A 14,297-nucleotide genomic window follows, 5' to 3' on the forward strand; every position below is an offset into this window, starting at 1 on the left:
TTCTTTTGTGAGTGAGTGATAGGGCTGTCAATTTTGTGTGGATGCTGACATCCTCTTTAATGTTAGATTTTCCAAAGACACTTGATGTAAACGCGAAAACAAGACACACATATAGACAAAAAAAAAAGTTTTCCAAAAGAGATGTCTATTTTTTTTGAAGAGAAACCAGATGCCTGCTCTTGAAATTCTGCTTTTTTACAAACAACCAAAAACAAATGCTTGTCACTTTTAAAGGAAAATGACATGATGGACCCTGAGACTTAAATAATCCACTTTTTTTTTTGCACACCTCAAACTGTGTACAGAGCAGTGCTGTTGAAGCAGGGATTGAGTGATAAAAAAAAGTGCAGTGTCTGTTTAGCGAAACATGTTTGAAGCTGGGTGGGCCGTTTGAAGGCCGGTCTGTCGCTCCAGGTGCTCCCACGTTCATTTTTCTCACATGTGCATTTGCTCACTTTAGACGCTAGAGGGCAGTAGGTTTGCAAACTGGAGATAAAGGGTCAGCGAGGAAAAGAGAGATGAGAAAGGTCCTGGGGCCTTTTGACAAAACTCTGCTCTAGGGCATCCTCTGCAAAATGAGGAATAGTTTGATTTCACTATAATCCAACAAATGTAATGAGGGATTATTTTAATATTATGTTTTAATCTCACCTCTTTGAATCTGTTTGTCAGCTTAAAGTGTGACATCCAAACAATTGTAATCACTTAAAATGAGGATCCACAATTTAATGAAAACTGATTTGGATGTCTGCAACAGAGGTAGATACACGTAATTTGAACTTTTATTTTAAAAAATTTGAATTCAATAATATAATTACAGTGGAATAACCCATAGTCTAGGCCTTACAAGTGGGTCAGATTGTCGATCAGCACAGACAGAAAATAAATGAAAGTGGAGGACTGTGAGGAAGTGCTTTCATATTAAGGTTTAGCATGTGTGGTTATGGTTTATTTGGTGTACATTTTCACCCACTCAGTTCTTTCTCATATGTCTGAGCAGGACTGGTGTCATCAGCTACTTTTTGCAGTGACTCAAAACAGCAGGCTGTTCTATAAACAAAACACAAAATGGGAACATAAGGTCAGCTAAAATTTCTTTGGCCCATCCAAAATCACAATCCTGGCCTCACGGCTGTTTAGGCCCTAAACTTTAGGGGCTAAATTGGATATAATGAAAAAGGTAATCCTAAAAATGTTTTACCACTTACTGTACAGGCTTTATAACCTTTATAACTTTGCCTATATCATTTTTTTGTTGTTGTTTTTTATTTGTGGGCTCATAAGTAAGACAGAATTGGATGTGCAGTAAGTATAATTACATGTTGACATTAATTTTACCTTGTCAACTTATAAGGCTTGTGGTTCTCGGAGAGAAGAGTTGAACAGTCCAAACTTTGGCCGACGAAATAGACAATAAAATTGGACAATTGCGATGATTATACATGTAGAGCATGAAATAACATCATGGATGGGCGATTATTTGCCTTTGTGACCAAAGATTTCCACTTGGATGGACCAAAAAACTTAATGACCTCATAAAATCTGAAATTAGCTTGTGCAAGAAAGACAATACATTACCTACACACCTAACACTTCACACTGAAAAACTGGAAAATAAATGTTGAGCTCCATGAAGTTAGAGCTGCTAATAAAAACAGTGAGGCAGTTATGCAGATATTATAGCAGTTGTTAAACAATTATGGAGGCCAGCAGTATCAGCAATATCCAAATATTTCCCAGTGTAACATAAAAAACCCTGTTGTTATAGTCTTGGCTGACGTTTTATCAGGCAGAGGCGACTTGGAGAGGCAGACAACAGAGGTGACGGCAGGACAAGATGATCCGCTGTGTAACTCATGATGATCTCTGCTGACAAAATGACAATATCTTTACAGATGTTTGTCCACAACTTTTCTGAGATATGGCCAGTGAAGGTCCACAAAATAGAGCATGGATGCATTAAATGCATCCATGCATGCAAAAGATGCATTTATATTGTTTTACACTAGATGGCAGCACCGTAATCCTAATCCAGGGGTAATACTAGAAGTATATATATATATATAAAAAAAAAAAAATAAAATAAATACATGTTGGTTTTTTTTCCCCTGACTTGATCTTCATAATGGGTTATATCATCCTCAAATTCTGTTTTTATCTATCTATCTATCTATCTATCTATCTATCTATCTATCTATCTATCTATCTATCTATCTAGAGCACATTGTAGATGCCAGCCACTACTACATTTTGTGTAGCTCTAATTTTGTGAGAATAGGTGTCCATTATTTTCTTTCCTTCCTTCCTTCCTTCCTTCCTTCCTTCCTTCCTTCCTTCCTTCCCTTTCTCCAACAAACATATTTCTCCAGAAACAGCTCAAACAAACACTGAGAGGCCCTTTTCAGCTCACAGATTAGTGTCTTCGTCCTCTGTGAGACCAAAGAACAAAGTGTGAGCAAAGTGTTTAAGCATAATTGTGCGATTTCACATTTATTTTCGCCCAAGTGTGTTCCCCAGTTACAGTATGTTTTAATTGTGCAATGCACTGAAACGTATTTAACATCAAAGCTCCCATCAAAGCTTGTCAAAGTTAACATCAAAGCCGTGGACATTCATCAGCAGAGATCTGAACAGGTACTCTTTCATGACAACCTGCCTGAGGAGCAGCAGCATTTGGTATTGAAGTTTCTGAATGTTTAGCTCTGAGGCCTTCACATACTCTCAGGTCAGGGATTAAACTGTGAAACAGCTCTTTCTGGGCTGTACTTTCCATGATGGCTCAGCTGAATAGGGTGCATTTCGACTTAATAGCTGCAACATTTTGTGTTCAAATCCAGCCTCGACCCTCTGCTGCAAGCACCCTGCCTCTGTTTCTCTTCACAATGATTCGTCTAGTAAAAGAGAAATGGCATGAAAATCGTCTTAAAAAACGCAGAAATTCCTGTGATGTTCAGGGGCATGATGTCCCCCTGTGGAGATATATCAGAAAATCTGCTTTTAAAAAGTCAATAAATTATTTTAACTGTTTTCTTTCTTTCTTTTTTGGCATTTTGCTTTGTTTGATAATGACAGAAGTGAGAGATAAGAAGGGCAGCGGAGAGAGAGAGAGGATGACATGCAGCGAAAGGCAGCTGTGGTAAAGACTTAATAAGTGATACACACTCTACAACAAGTAACCAATTCATGTTCATTCATTCAATCATTTTCATGCTACAATACGATGCACTTAATATTGTATATTGTACTTAATATAGGCCTACTGCATTTCCACTCTAAAGAGTCACAGGAATAAAAAAGGAAATCCAGTGTGAAATAAAGCATTTTTTTTTTTAAGTCAAATAAGACCCTACCAAAAATAGTCTTTTATTTAGTGATGCAGTTTCAATTCCATTTTCCAGTCAGTGTGAACGAAAACGCGCTTCCATACAAGATAAGAAAGCACTCAATCAGTTAATTAGTTTTTCAGGATTAGGTCACTTGGTTTATACAAAATAGCTTGCCTCAGTGTTTGGTAACTGAAGCTTCCACTTTCATCCACATGCTTTATCAGTGTGAGTCGATACTCTTTTTTTTTTTAAACCTTGTTTAAAATTCAAAATGAAACTGTACTACTTTGTTAAAAGTGTCAAAGCAGCGATTTGAAAATGACCTTGCTGACAGTTTAGACTAATATTGTAAAAATATGCCCAGTATTCACCAAAGGTAATCATTCAGTCGACAATGTGAAAATTACACGAGTAAAAGAGATTTAGGCCTGGGTTATTGGGTTAAACACACATAATAGACTCTTAATGCAGTTCTGAATACTTCACCATTCTTTAAACCGAATGAACTTCACTATACATGTTATAAAAGAGGTAAGTGTTTTATGATTTTATGAAGATGACATTCATGCGGCATTGAATGATCCCTATTGAACAGTGTAAATGTTTTTAGGGTAGAACAAACAACTTAAATACAGTGGAAATACTGAAGTTTAAATGCCTCTTCTTAAAGCGCCCTATGTAATCAGTGTCAGAAATACCTATCTTTGGGTTTGAGTCTAAAAAGGACACTTAAGACCAACCGTGTGAAGGCAAATTCACACCATACCACCACCACACCTGCCCAAGTGCACATCCATGCATGATCTGTAACAGTGGCTGCCTTACCTTGGTGGCCATTCTTGGGAGCACAGAGCCCTCTAGTGGTCCAGCAGAATCCTCTTGTTCATGAGCAAGTCTGGAAGTTAAGTGAGAGATAAGACCATAATACCCAGTAATTATCAACGCCGTCAGTGAGAATAAAAGCCATGCAATTAGCCTCTTCATTAAGATGTCACCATTTGACTAGTTCCAACTGTGGCGTCATTACACAAAACCTCTCATCTATGGAGAGACATAATTTAGATTTGGTCTGGTTGTAACAGTAATTGTTGCACAATAGAATTAGTATTAGCTGTAGAATTAGTAGTAGTAGTAGTAGTAGTAGTAGTAATAGTAGTAATAGTACCAGAACTACTGGAGATTGCAATGGCAGAAATAGCAGCAGTAGATGTTTTAATTGCAGCAGTAGTATTAGCACTGGCACTAATAGCACTTGCAGTAACAGTATTAGCAGTAATAGACCTAATATTTAAGCAAATATCAGCAGTATTTTAAGGATGGATATGTAACATAGAAACCATGCAAAACATGCTTTTGAATGTACAATTACACTCTTCATTAGGGTGTCAACATCTGACTGATTCCAGCTGCCATGTCATTACACAAATCCTCAGCCATAAATCAGATTTGGTCTGGTTGTAATAGTGATGCTCACTGTGGCAACACTAGCAGCAGCAGTGGTAGTGTGGGATAGTGGTTGTATTGATAGATAGTAGTAGCAATAGTAATAGCAATAGCAATAGCAACAGCAGGAGCAATAGTAGAAGTATTAGTAATTTAACCAAATAACTAAATACATTAAAAAAAAAAAATAAATAAATAAATAAAAACAGCAATAGTGTTAGTGCTTTAATTTACAGCAAACAACAACAAAACATGCAAAACATGTTTTTGAAAGTGCAATGAGACTCTCCATTAAGATGTCATCCTCTGACTGATTCCAGCTGCCATATCAACACACAAAACCTCTCATCTAGGTACGGCAGACATAATGCATGCAGATTTGGTCTGGCAGTAGTAGTAATAGTAGTTGCAGTACTACCAGCACTAGCAGTAGTTGTAGTAATAGTAGTAGTAGTGGTAGCAGCAGGCCTACTACTAGCAATAGTGGCATAAGCAGTAGTTGTAGTAGAACCAGTAGCAATAGTGGTACTAGCAACAGCAGTAGTACTAACAGAATTACTTGCAGTAGTAGTGGTGGGAGTAGTAGTACTTGTAACAGCACTAGTACCACTAGTAGTAGCAGTATTTTTTGTAGTATCCTGCATTATGAGTCAAACACTATAAGAGACATTATACTCAGTATGAAGCACAACCAGGACACTGTTCATGTAGAAAACACACAGTATCTCAGTGACAGAAAGAGCAGAGATGTGTAATATCTACTACAAGGATAAATTCAGAGTAATCCCGCTGTTTTCATTCCACTGTGCTCACTCGAAGGCTTCATCACACCAGGAAGATACGACTGCTCACCTCGCTCTGCAGATGTTTCTGTGAAGTGTTTTTCTGAGAAGTTTCAGCTGCTGGAACAACTCGGGTTGCATAAATATGCATGTGGTAAAGCTCTTGAGCAGTAGGGAAGGAAAGCCGTCAGGTCAATCTTACCAGAATGCCTTTCAAAAGTAAACGTTATAGGAATTGATGAGACAGAGTACACTGAGTTTAGTGAGACAGTGAGTCCTTGTCCATGAAAACTGACTTGGTTTATTGATTTTAACAAGGTTCTTGGCTAGATATAATATTTGCACAAGGTAATATAGGATATAGTTAATAACCTAATCACTTCAGGGATTGTTTATGATTACTGTTCTGGTAAAGTTCATATGAGTCATGTTGCACGAAATATTCTTTTTTAGTATTTGGCAATGCACAAATTCATGCTGCAAAAATATAGCTGGCTCACAATCAAGTCAAATGCTTTCCTCTTTTTATAAAAAGGCAGTGACAATCTTAAAATGGAAAGCTAAAAAAAAAAACAAAAAATAAAACAGAAAAAAAAGAAAAAGAAGCTTCTGGGTGATATGAGAAAACCGACATCAGGTGTGTGTGTGCCTCAGATTTACTCGTGGTCATTCAAAAAGCAACTTAACCATTTTAGTGATTAGTCTGAGGATTCTGAGGAATGAAAATGTCCAGCAGAGTTGCTCATTTCCATTTTTGCACAAAGGTCATTAATACTTGACTGTTGTGTTGTACTGAAAGTTTAGTAATTACGCCCAACTGCCTCACCAACATTCACAAAGCTGCCCTATCCTGAACTCTGTGTAGGACTGATAGGACCACTGACCTATAATTAAGACAAACCACAGCTGTACTGACCTTTTCCAGCTGAGTACAGGTTTCAGCCACATGTAATGACTAGTGTACATATTTGCAGCCAGAGGGCAAACTGTGGCAGCAATACAGACAATGGCCCTATTTGTACTCCCATTGCCTTTATGAGAGGAAAATCTCTATGCTGCTGCAGAAAAACAAGACATATAAGATCTCCATCACTCAATTATTGTTGAAAAATGCTGTTTGAAATCAGCGTCATTATACAGAAGAAGGGACAATGTATTGAGGTAGAGAGTTGCTGTCATTCATTGATTTTTTTTTTAAGTTAAAGATAAGATCATAATTGAAATGTAGGAGGTATTGTGTTCATCTTGGATGACATGTTTAACCAGGAAGGATAACACCATGCGGTAGATACAAATCAATGTTAATTGCCTCCTACAGTGTGGCTGGATGGTATTAGCTGTTTATGGTATGCAGTCGCATGAAGCCATTTTGTAATTAAGTCTGCTCACGGTGGCCAACATTCAAATCAATTTGATGTTGTGTCTTCAAGTTACACAAAGAGCTATTATCTTTCAGTACATGTACAGAAAAGGCATGTGGGAAACGGTCATGGAGAGAAAAACAGTTTGAATCATTCATACAGCACATGTTGAGGGTCTGATTGTTTCAGAGATTTTGCATTTCTCTTATTGTGTTCTGCAGTTTGCTAAGATGCAAAAATATTTGTTCACTTCTCCCACCCATCACTTCCATGGCTGTAACAGGTGACCTTAATAACTTATGTATATGCTATGTGGCTATGTGGGTGTAATGTCTTGAGAGAGATTAATGAACCAAATCATCACCAGGAAAAAAAAATGTAGAAGTGATCCATGTGTGTGGGAATGCGCTTCTTTAGTAAAGAGTGTATAACCACAAATAAGTATGAGGGGGAAAATGTTCCAGCACTCTTGAGCAATGAGTAATTCTAGGCAACAATTTAGCTACTGCCCAAATTTTTTTTTTTTTTTATCACCAATTGAGCATGCCAGGATAACTCAGGAAACAAAATGCCAAGCAAAGACTTTGTCCAATTATATGTCTGCCAGTAGATAGGACTCATCATTTATTATGTATAAAAACATATCATTTTAGTGTTCAATGAGACAGAAAATTATTTTAGTAAACAAAACAATGAGAAACGCTGGCATACTGCTCAGCAATATAAATGTCAGTAGTCTAACGCAGTACACCGTGTCTGCATACTCAGTAATGTGTCACTTGTACTATACCAGTGCATGTGCATTTTGGACATTTTAAGAACATTTTTTCAAGGTTAATTCACAGGCTAATACGCTTTAATGAGCTGAATGTAATGTAAAGTGTTACCCAAGCTGTTTCTCCATTGTAGCGTAATCTTTTGTCCAGGATGGCGGCTTTATGTTAAACCACTTAAAGAAATTCAAAGATAGGAAGTAGAACTTTTAGTGGTGTCCTTTAATTTGAAATGCTACACAAAGCACATTTGCCTCAGTGAAAATAATGAGGCCTTTAGGACTTTAGCGGAAGGCTTTTCATCTATTCAACTTGTTACTTAGCTTGGTTTTTAATCATGACCATCGTAAGTAATGAAACAGCACAAGTGCTAAGTCAACTGATTGGGTAAAATGGTGCCAGTGTGTCTTTCCAATAATGAGGGCCTCCATCCATTTATCACCACAGCGTCCACAGTGTTTGCCCTAATCTGACAGCTACTTTAACATAGTTTAAATTCTGTGCTGCACAGCGTTTTGAAAATGAGTGCTGCATGTTTAATAGGCATTTAATACATATATTTCCATAAATAATATTTGATCTGATGGAAATGGGCACCATGATGCCATATGCTTTCCCATATGCTTATTCTATCTCTATCTCTCTCTCGCTGTCTCTCTCACACACACACAAACACATACTCACACAAAGGTTTACTTAGGTCACTTTGGGGGACCAGTGAACACTGATCCTAAAAAGCAGCTTTTTCCAAATGTGGACACAACTTCTGTCCCCAACTGGACAAGCTGTCCCCAAACAATTGGTCTTAGTTTGGTGTGTGTCCATGAAAGTAGTCAAAAACAGAATCACACACATACACATCCACTGTCTGTGTGTCCTAGCCTTGCATTTTTGTTTTGCATCTGCATGTGTTAACCTTTGAAGATTTACTTGAGTCAGGCTGGGATTGCATACATTATGACGAGTAAAGGGAATACATGAAAAATTGGCACAGCGGCATGCATGAAATTCCACCATATTCCTCCGCATTAAGACTGCCTGTGTACCGAAAAGATAGTTCATCCTTCTGCTAGTCGTTGCCTATAATGCAGACACTGAGTCTCTTGCTGCATAATTTCTGACAGCGGCATCTTTATTAGTGAACTGATGCAAAAAAGTAGTGGCTACGGTGGCGTAAAGTCGGGGAGTTTACAAGAGCTTAGATAGACACATTAGCCTCTTGAATGGATACACGGTGGCACTGACAGCAAAATCTGCAGAAAAAATGCAATCCAGGATTTATAAAAATACACTGTACTTATTTGTGCCGTAATATTAAACGACTCTCCTATGTTGGGTTTTATGGCCAATCCTGTCTCTTCCAGCAACTCAAAATTCCTTAACAAACTCCTCTTTAAAAAAAACAAAAAAAAAACATTTTTTCACCAATATGATTCCCACAGTGAAGAAACTCTCCTTCTACAACAGCAGCAGAGCAAAGAAAAATAACTTAACAGGCAGCAGGAGATTAATAACTTAAAATAAATAACTTTAAAGAGAGAATAAAGGTAAAGTACAGCGCATGCACTGCTATGCCAGCATGTTCTCTGTGTACTGCCCATGTACATACATTCAAATCATCATCAAGAGGAAAGTCCATTGGTTGTATCATACAATCATTTACCTCAAAGTAGTTTTAGTGTCATTAACATATTTATTCAAGATTATTTCCATTTCTCAGACTTGGACTTAGAAAGTGCTAATTTTGCCAAGATTTCTGGACACACTTTATTTGAATGGTCAAATACTGATACTTAAGTGCCAGATACACAAAACAAAGAAGTTCAGCAAAGTGTCACATGGATATTTGGTGTAATCCCAATCCTGGCCCTGACCCCACTTTTAAACCTGACCTATACCTAACATTTACCCTGGCCCAGGCACCAAATATCTATAGACTCTTTTCACACCATTATGAGGATCACACTCATTACTGACACATTACACTTGATAAGAAGTTGAATATATTTAAATAAAGCATGACCAGACATCTAGTGTCTTGCCCCTGAGGCTGTCTTGTAATTTGCATAAATCTGCATGTTAAGAGAAAGCATTTTCAGGGTTTCTTTTACGGTGGCATCTCGATGATCTGTTTAATTACTCGTAAGTAAATGTCCACACTTTCAGTACTTTCAATTTCTTTTAACTTTTATTTATCCCAGGGATGTTTTGATTCTCCACTGTCTTCTGCTTCACATTTGTAAAGCAATGCCAGGTACATCCTCGGTGTTTTACTTGTTGGCCAAGGAGCAGCTGCACTGAAGCTTCAGGGGATTCAGCACTTCTTCAAGTGCAGCTCAGTGGTGCTTATTGAGGGCAGAGGTGGCATTATTCATTCACTTTCCTCAAATCCTATTTTACCAGACCAGTCCAGGGATTTCAGCTAATAAACTAAAGATCACAGGGGCTGTTTTTTTTTTTTTTTTTTTTTTTTTTTTTTTTGAACCATGCAGCCACAGCTAAGCCAAAGCTTACCCTGAAAGCAACACACTTCTCCACTACCTGCTCCAGAGATAGGCCACCACTGGCTGCCTGTTTAATCTGCTCCCTCTGAGGAATATGCGGAAGTTGTACACACGTGCTTCTTGGAGGCATATGCAAAGCAATGCATTTCTAAGTACACAAAATAGTGATTAGATTGCTTTAAATTCCAAGCGTTATTGAACTTTAAACAGCATCTCCTGTGACTCCAAGGGAAAGACGTAGCATTTTGGTTGATCCATGAGAGGGGGGGTCCTGCGGTTCTGGAGTTTCCCTAGCTGTGAAACACCACGCCTTCAGCAGGGATTTACTCTGGACCTTTGCGCTCTGCTCATGATCTGGAACGCTAAGCGAAGATGAGGAGGCCGAGAGCGCCCTGCAGCAGGACCACGGGGGAGCAGCATCACGAGGTTGACTTGAGAGAGCAGACGTGTTAGATGTGGGGCCTGCGCTCAAGGAGCAGGAAGTGTTAGGTCCTTGTGGTTTGGCGGCTGGCCCTGCGATTCTCAAACAGCGACCACGGAGAACATTGTGGAAGGCCCTTTTGAACTCTTGGCTGAAGCATGGGTAGATAATGGGATTAATGCAGCTGTTGAGGTAACCTAGCCAGAAGGTGATCTTAAAGATGGTTTCAGAGGGTTTGCAGGATGGGAAGATGGATCCTGGAGATTGTCAAGATAAATAGACAGAGAGAGACATCCGCAAATTAACATCTGTATTAAGATAGACATACACCCTGAATACATGTCAGTTACACTCAAATTAACATCCCAGGTACTTTTAATGTCTTTTCAATGCCAGAGACTGACCTCATTTTCATGGCAACTGCTGTAAAAACTGATTTTATAAACATAACACTTCAGGACAGCTCGAGGGTGCTGGGCGTTTGATGAGCAGTCACACAATTTAATGAACCAGTACACTTAATAGACAAAGTAAGTGATACAAACTGTTCTACAATGGTTGTGACTGCAGTATAAGCCAGGAAACTGCCAATTGCTTTAGCACAAAGCAGGTTTTTCATCTCAACTGTTCATGAAAGAAAACCAGCGTCCACCACCCCCCCTCCCAAAAAAAATCAGTGGTCGTTCAAACCCCCAGTCAGGGAATTTCTGACGATCATTATTTCACAGCTTGAATGAGCATTGTGCTGTGAGCCATGGAGGTCTGTCTCAATTGAAATGCATAAGTATTCTCTGATGGCTGGATGCCTTGGGAGTGTACAGGGTGACTGAGAATGCCTGCTAGCATTACAGCCCATCAAGCCTCGTGCTTGTTATCTATAATGGCCTTCATAAGAAGGAGCAATAGTTTGGTTCCTTCCATTTCATCTCAGAGTAGAGACCCATTCTGTTCCACTGTGGTGTTTTATTTGTTCTATTTTGTTGCTAGTAATTGAATTTCTTGATGTACCTTCCAAGAAACACAAACGGCGGAGAGGTAAAGCAAGGCTGGGTAGGAGGAAAGTTTCACTTGATGTTGTGCTTGTACAGCAAAAGAAAGGATCATAAGCAAAGTTATATAAATGATTCAGAGTTCATAATATTTTTTATATCACAAATAGGACTATATGTTAGAGTGCAAAACAGCAAGAAAGCTACTGTGAGATCAATGCAGTATATCAAAATGGCTATTTTTGAGAATGCACATATTTGAACAAGATGACATAATAGATAGGTGCATGACTTATCAGCCGCTGCACTCCATATGCTGTGTTTGACTACAGTTTAGATCATTTTGTATGACTGATTTTTCTCCCCTCTTTGATTTATAGGATATTATAGTCTAGTGGTTACCCTTTCCAGGATTCGTCTCATTATCTGTGAGCTGGGAGGGACAGAGTCAGAGTGAAGTTGTTATTCACTATGACTCATTCTTAACATTTTAACATTCAGAAAACCAGCACTCAGTCTTGCTACGCTGAGTATTCAAGAACTTATTAACATTTCAGATTACGTAAAGGCTGATTTTTATCCTGTCTTGTCTTTTAGTCATTATCGCTTGAGCCATCTTTGTAAAGTCTTTTGTAAAAGTCCTTTGTAAATCAAACTGACATATAACTGAAGACAACTTGACATAGCAGACATTTAGCTTTTCCTGAGCCTCCTGGTATCAATTGTTGTCATTATGCATTTATCTAATGCTTTATCTAGAGTGACTTACAATGACTGCTACAGCAGAGTGACCTTGAATTGCTTCATTCATTACTATTCAGTTTTGCTTCACCTCATTCTGGGAAATTGTCATTTTACATTGATACATTTTTTATTCTAAAAGAGATGTTACCACTCTCTCATCAATTGTCAGAGGATACATCTCTTCAGACAGTCTGATAAGATAAATTGTAGGCCTACATTCACCTAGATCAAATTTGTAGCTGTTTTCTTCTGTATAACTTATTCACAATTTCAGGTTTGGAGAGCATCACAGTTTACAGAGTACCTACCTATGGGCAAGACCAGGAAAAAAGGGAGCCAGCAGAGAACAAAACACCCGACAACAATTCCAAGGGTCTTGGCTGCCTTCTTCTCTCTAGACATCTTCAGCCGCCTCATTAGAGCAAAAGTGGTGCGTCTATGCCTCATGACCCGCTCCTCACTCTTGTCCTGCTGCTTTCCTGCCACGGGGGAGCTCCCTCGGTGAATCCTTAGCATCACCTCCTCAGTCTCCATGCCCTCCCTCTTCCTGCCTGTCCTTAGTCCTCGTGTTTCCCTCCGTGCCACAACATACACACGGCAGTACATGACCAGAATGATGGCCAGGGGTATATAGAATGATCCTAATGCCGAGAACAAGGCATATCCTGGCTCCTCTGTGATTCGGCACACTGTCTCATCTTCAGGGTCTGGCTCCTTCCAGCCAAATAGAGGGCCAACAGATATGGCTGCGGAGAGACCCCAGAGAGCGACAACTGCAGCCAGGCCACGCCGCCCTGTAGCTATGGCAGGGTAACGCAGAGGGAAGCTGACAGCCAGGTAGCGGTCAACAGAAATTACACATAGGCTAAGGATGGAGGCAGTGCAGCAGAGGACATCCAGGGCAGCCCAGGCGTTGCAGAAAGACCGGCCAAACACCCATCTGCCAAGAGCCTCATAGGTGGCAGAAAACGGCAGTACGGCTGAGCTGAGGAGCAGATCTGCTGCCGCCAGGTTGGCAATGAAGTAATGCGTCACAGAGCGCAAGTGACGGTGGCATGCCACGGACAGGATGACCAGAATGTTGCCAAGAACCCCAAAGATGACAAACACCCCCAGCACCAGCCCCAAAATCACTGCTTTGATTACATCCACCTCTGGGTAGGTGGAGGAGCTGCAGTTGGGACAGATTTCAGCTGCAGAGAAAACACTCATGTTCTCACCTGCGGGAACCATTGTAATCCTTTGGGGTAAATGAGGTTGTTAAATGTCTTCAGGGTTAATTCATGTCATGACACATCTGCTTCTGAATTACTACAGAGTCAACCGTCTGCCTTCTTCCTCTCTTAGAAAGTCAAAAGATTAAAGCTTCGCCTCCTACATAAGTTGTCATTCCAGTCAATCTGAGGGTGCCAGAAGCTCTTGCCAGTGATCCACAGCTCATGTGGCCTTGGAAGGGATGTTGAAAAATTGGAATGTCGAGAATGAGAAACACCGCCACGATTTGCCACACTTAGTCCAAAGTAGCTTGTGGCTCATTAACAAAAATAACAAATACTAATGTTTCAAGTGACAATCACCGGCGGATTTTGGATTTCATGATCAGCTTCGCTGAGAGGCTTTGCTTGAAGAAAACCTGTTGAAACACAAGAGAGGAGAGATTACACATCACACTCACCATCCAAGGCTTTGATCTATTTAAATTATTAAAACATAATTTGGCTTATTACCACTTTACTGATATACTTTGTTTGACATTGCAGGAATGATTCAAGTTTTTTTTACACAGAAAGTAGAGCAATAACAATAAGAAAGTTGTGATTTAAAAAAAAAAAACACTTGACAGACAGCATGCTAAGTTATAATTAAAGGATAAAAAAAAACTTACAGAAAAAAAATCTTACAGAGTCAAAGCTTATTTTTTAAAGGAGACTCACTGCAAATACTTTTTGACTTG

The 14,297-nt window shown here is 39.3% G+C and overlaps 1 protein-coding gene across 1 annotated transcript; it reads right to left on the reverse strand.

Moving 5' to 3' along the window:
• Window positions 1-10,391: 10,391 nt before the first annotated feature.
• On the reverse strand, window positions 10,392-13,588 carry adra1ab (adrenoceptor alpha 1Ab). Its single transcript, XM_030065543.1, has 2 exons — window positions 12,652-13,588; window positions 10,392-10,867 (listed from the first exon to the last, which is right to left on the reverse strand). Exons 1-2 carry the CDS (start codon window positions 13,574-13,576, stop codon window positions 10,392-10,394), a joined length of 1,401 nt encoding a protein of 466 aa, XP_029921403.1. The 5' UTR covers window positions 13,577-13,588.
• Between the last annotated feature and the right edge of the window lie 709 nt (window positions 13,589-14,297).

This window comes from Myripristis murdjan, chromosome 12 (assembly GCF_902150065.1).
Source record: "Myripristis murdjan chromosome 12, fMyrMur1.1, whole genome shotgun sequence".
NCBI lineage: Eukaryota > Metazoa > Chordata > Actinopteri > Holocentriformes > Holocentridae > Myripristis > Myripristis murdjan.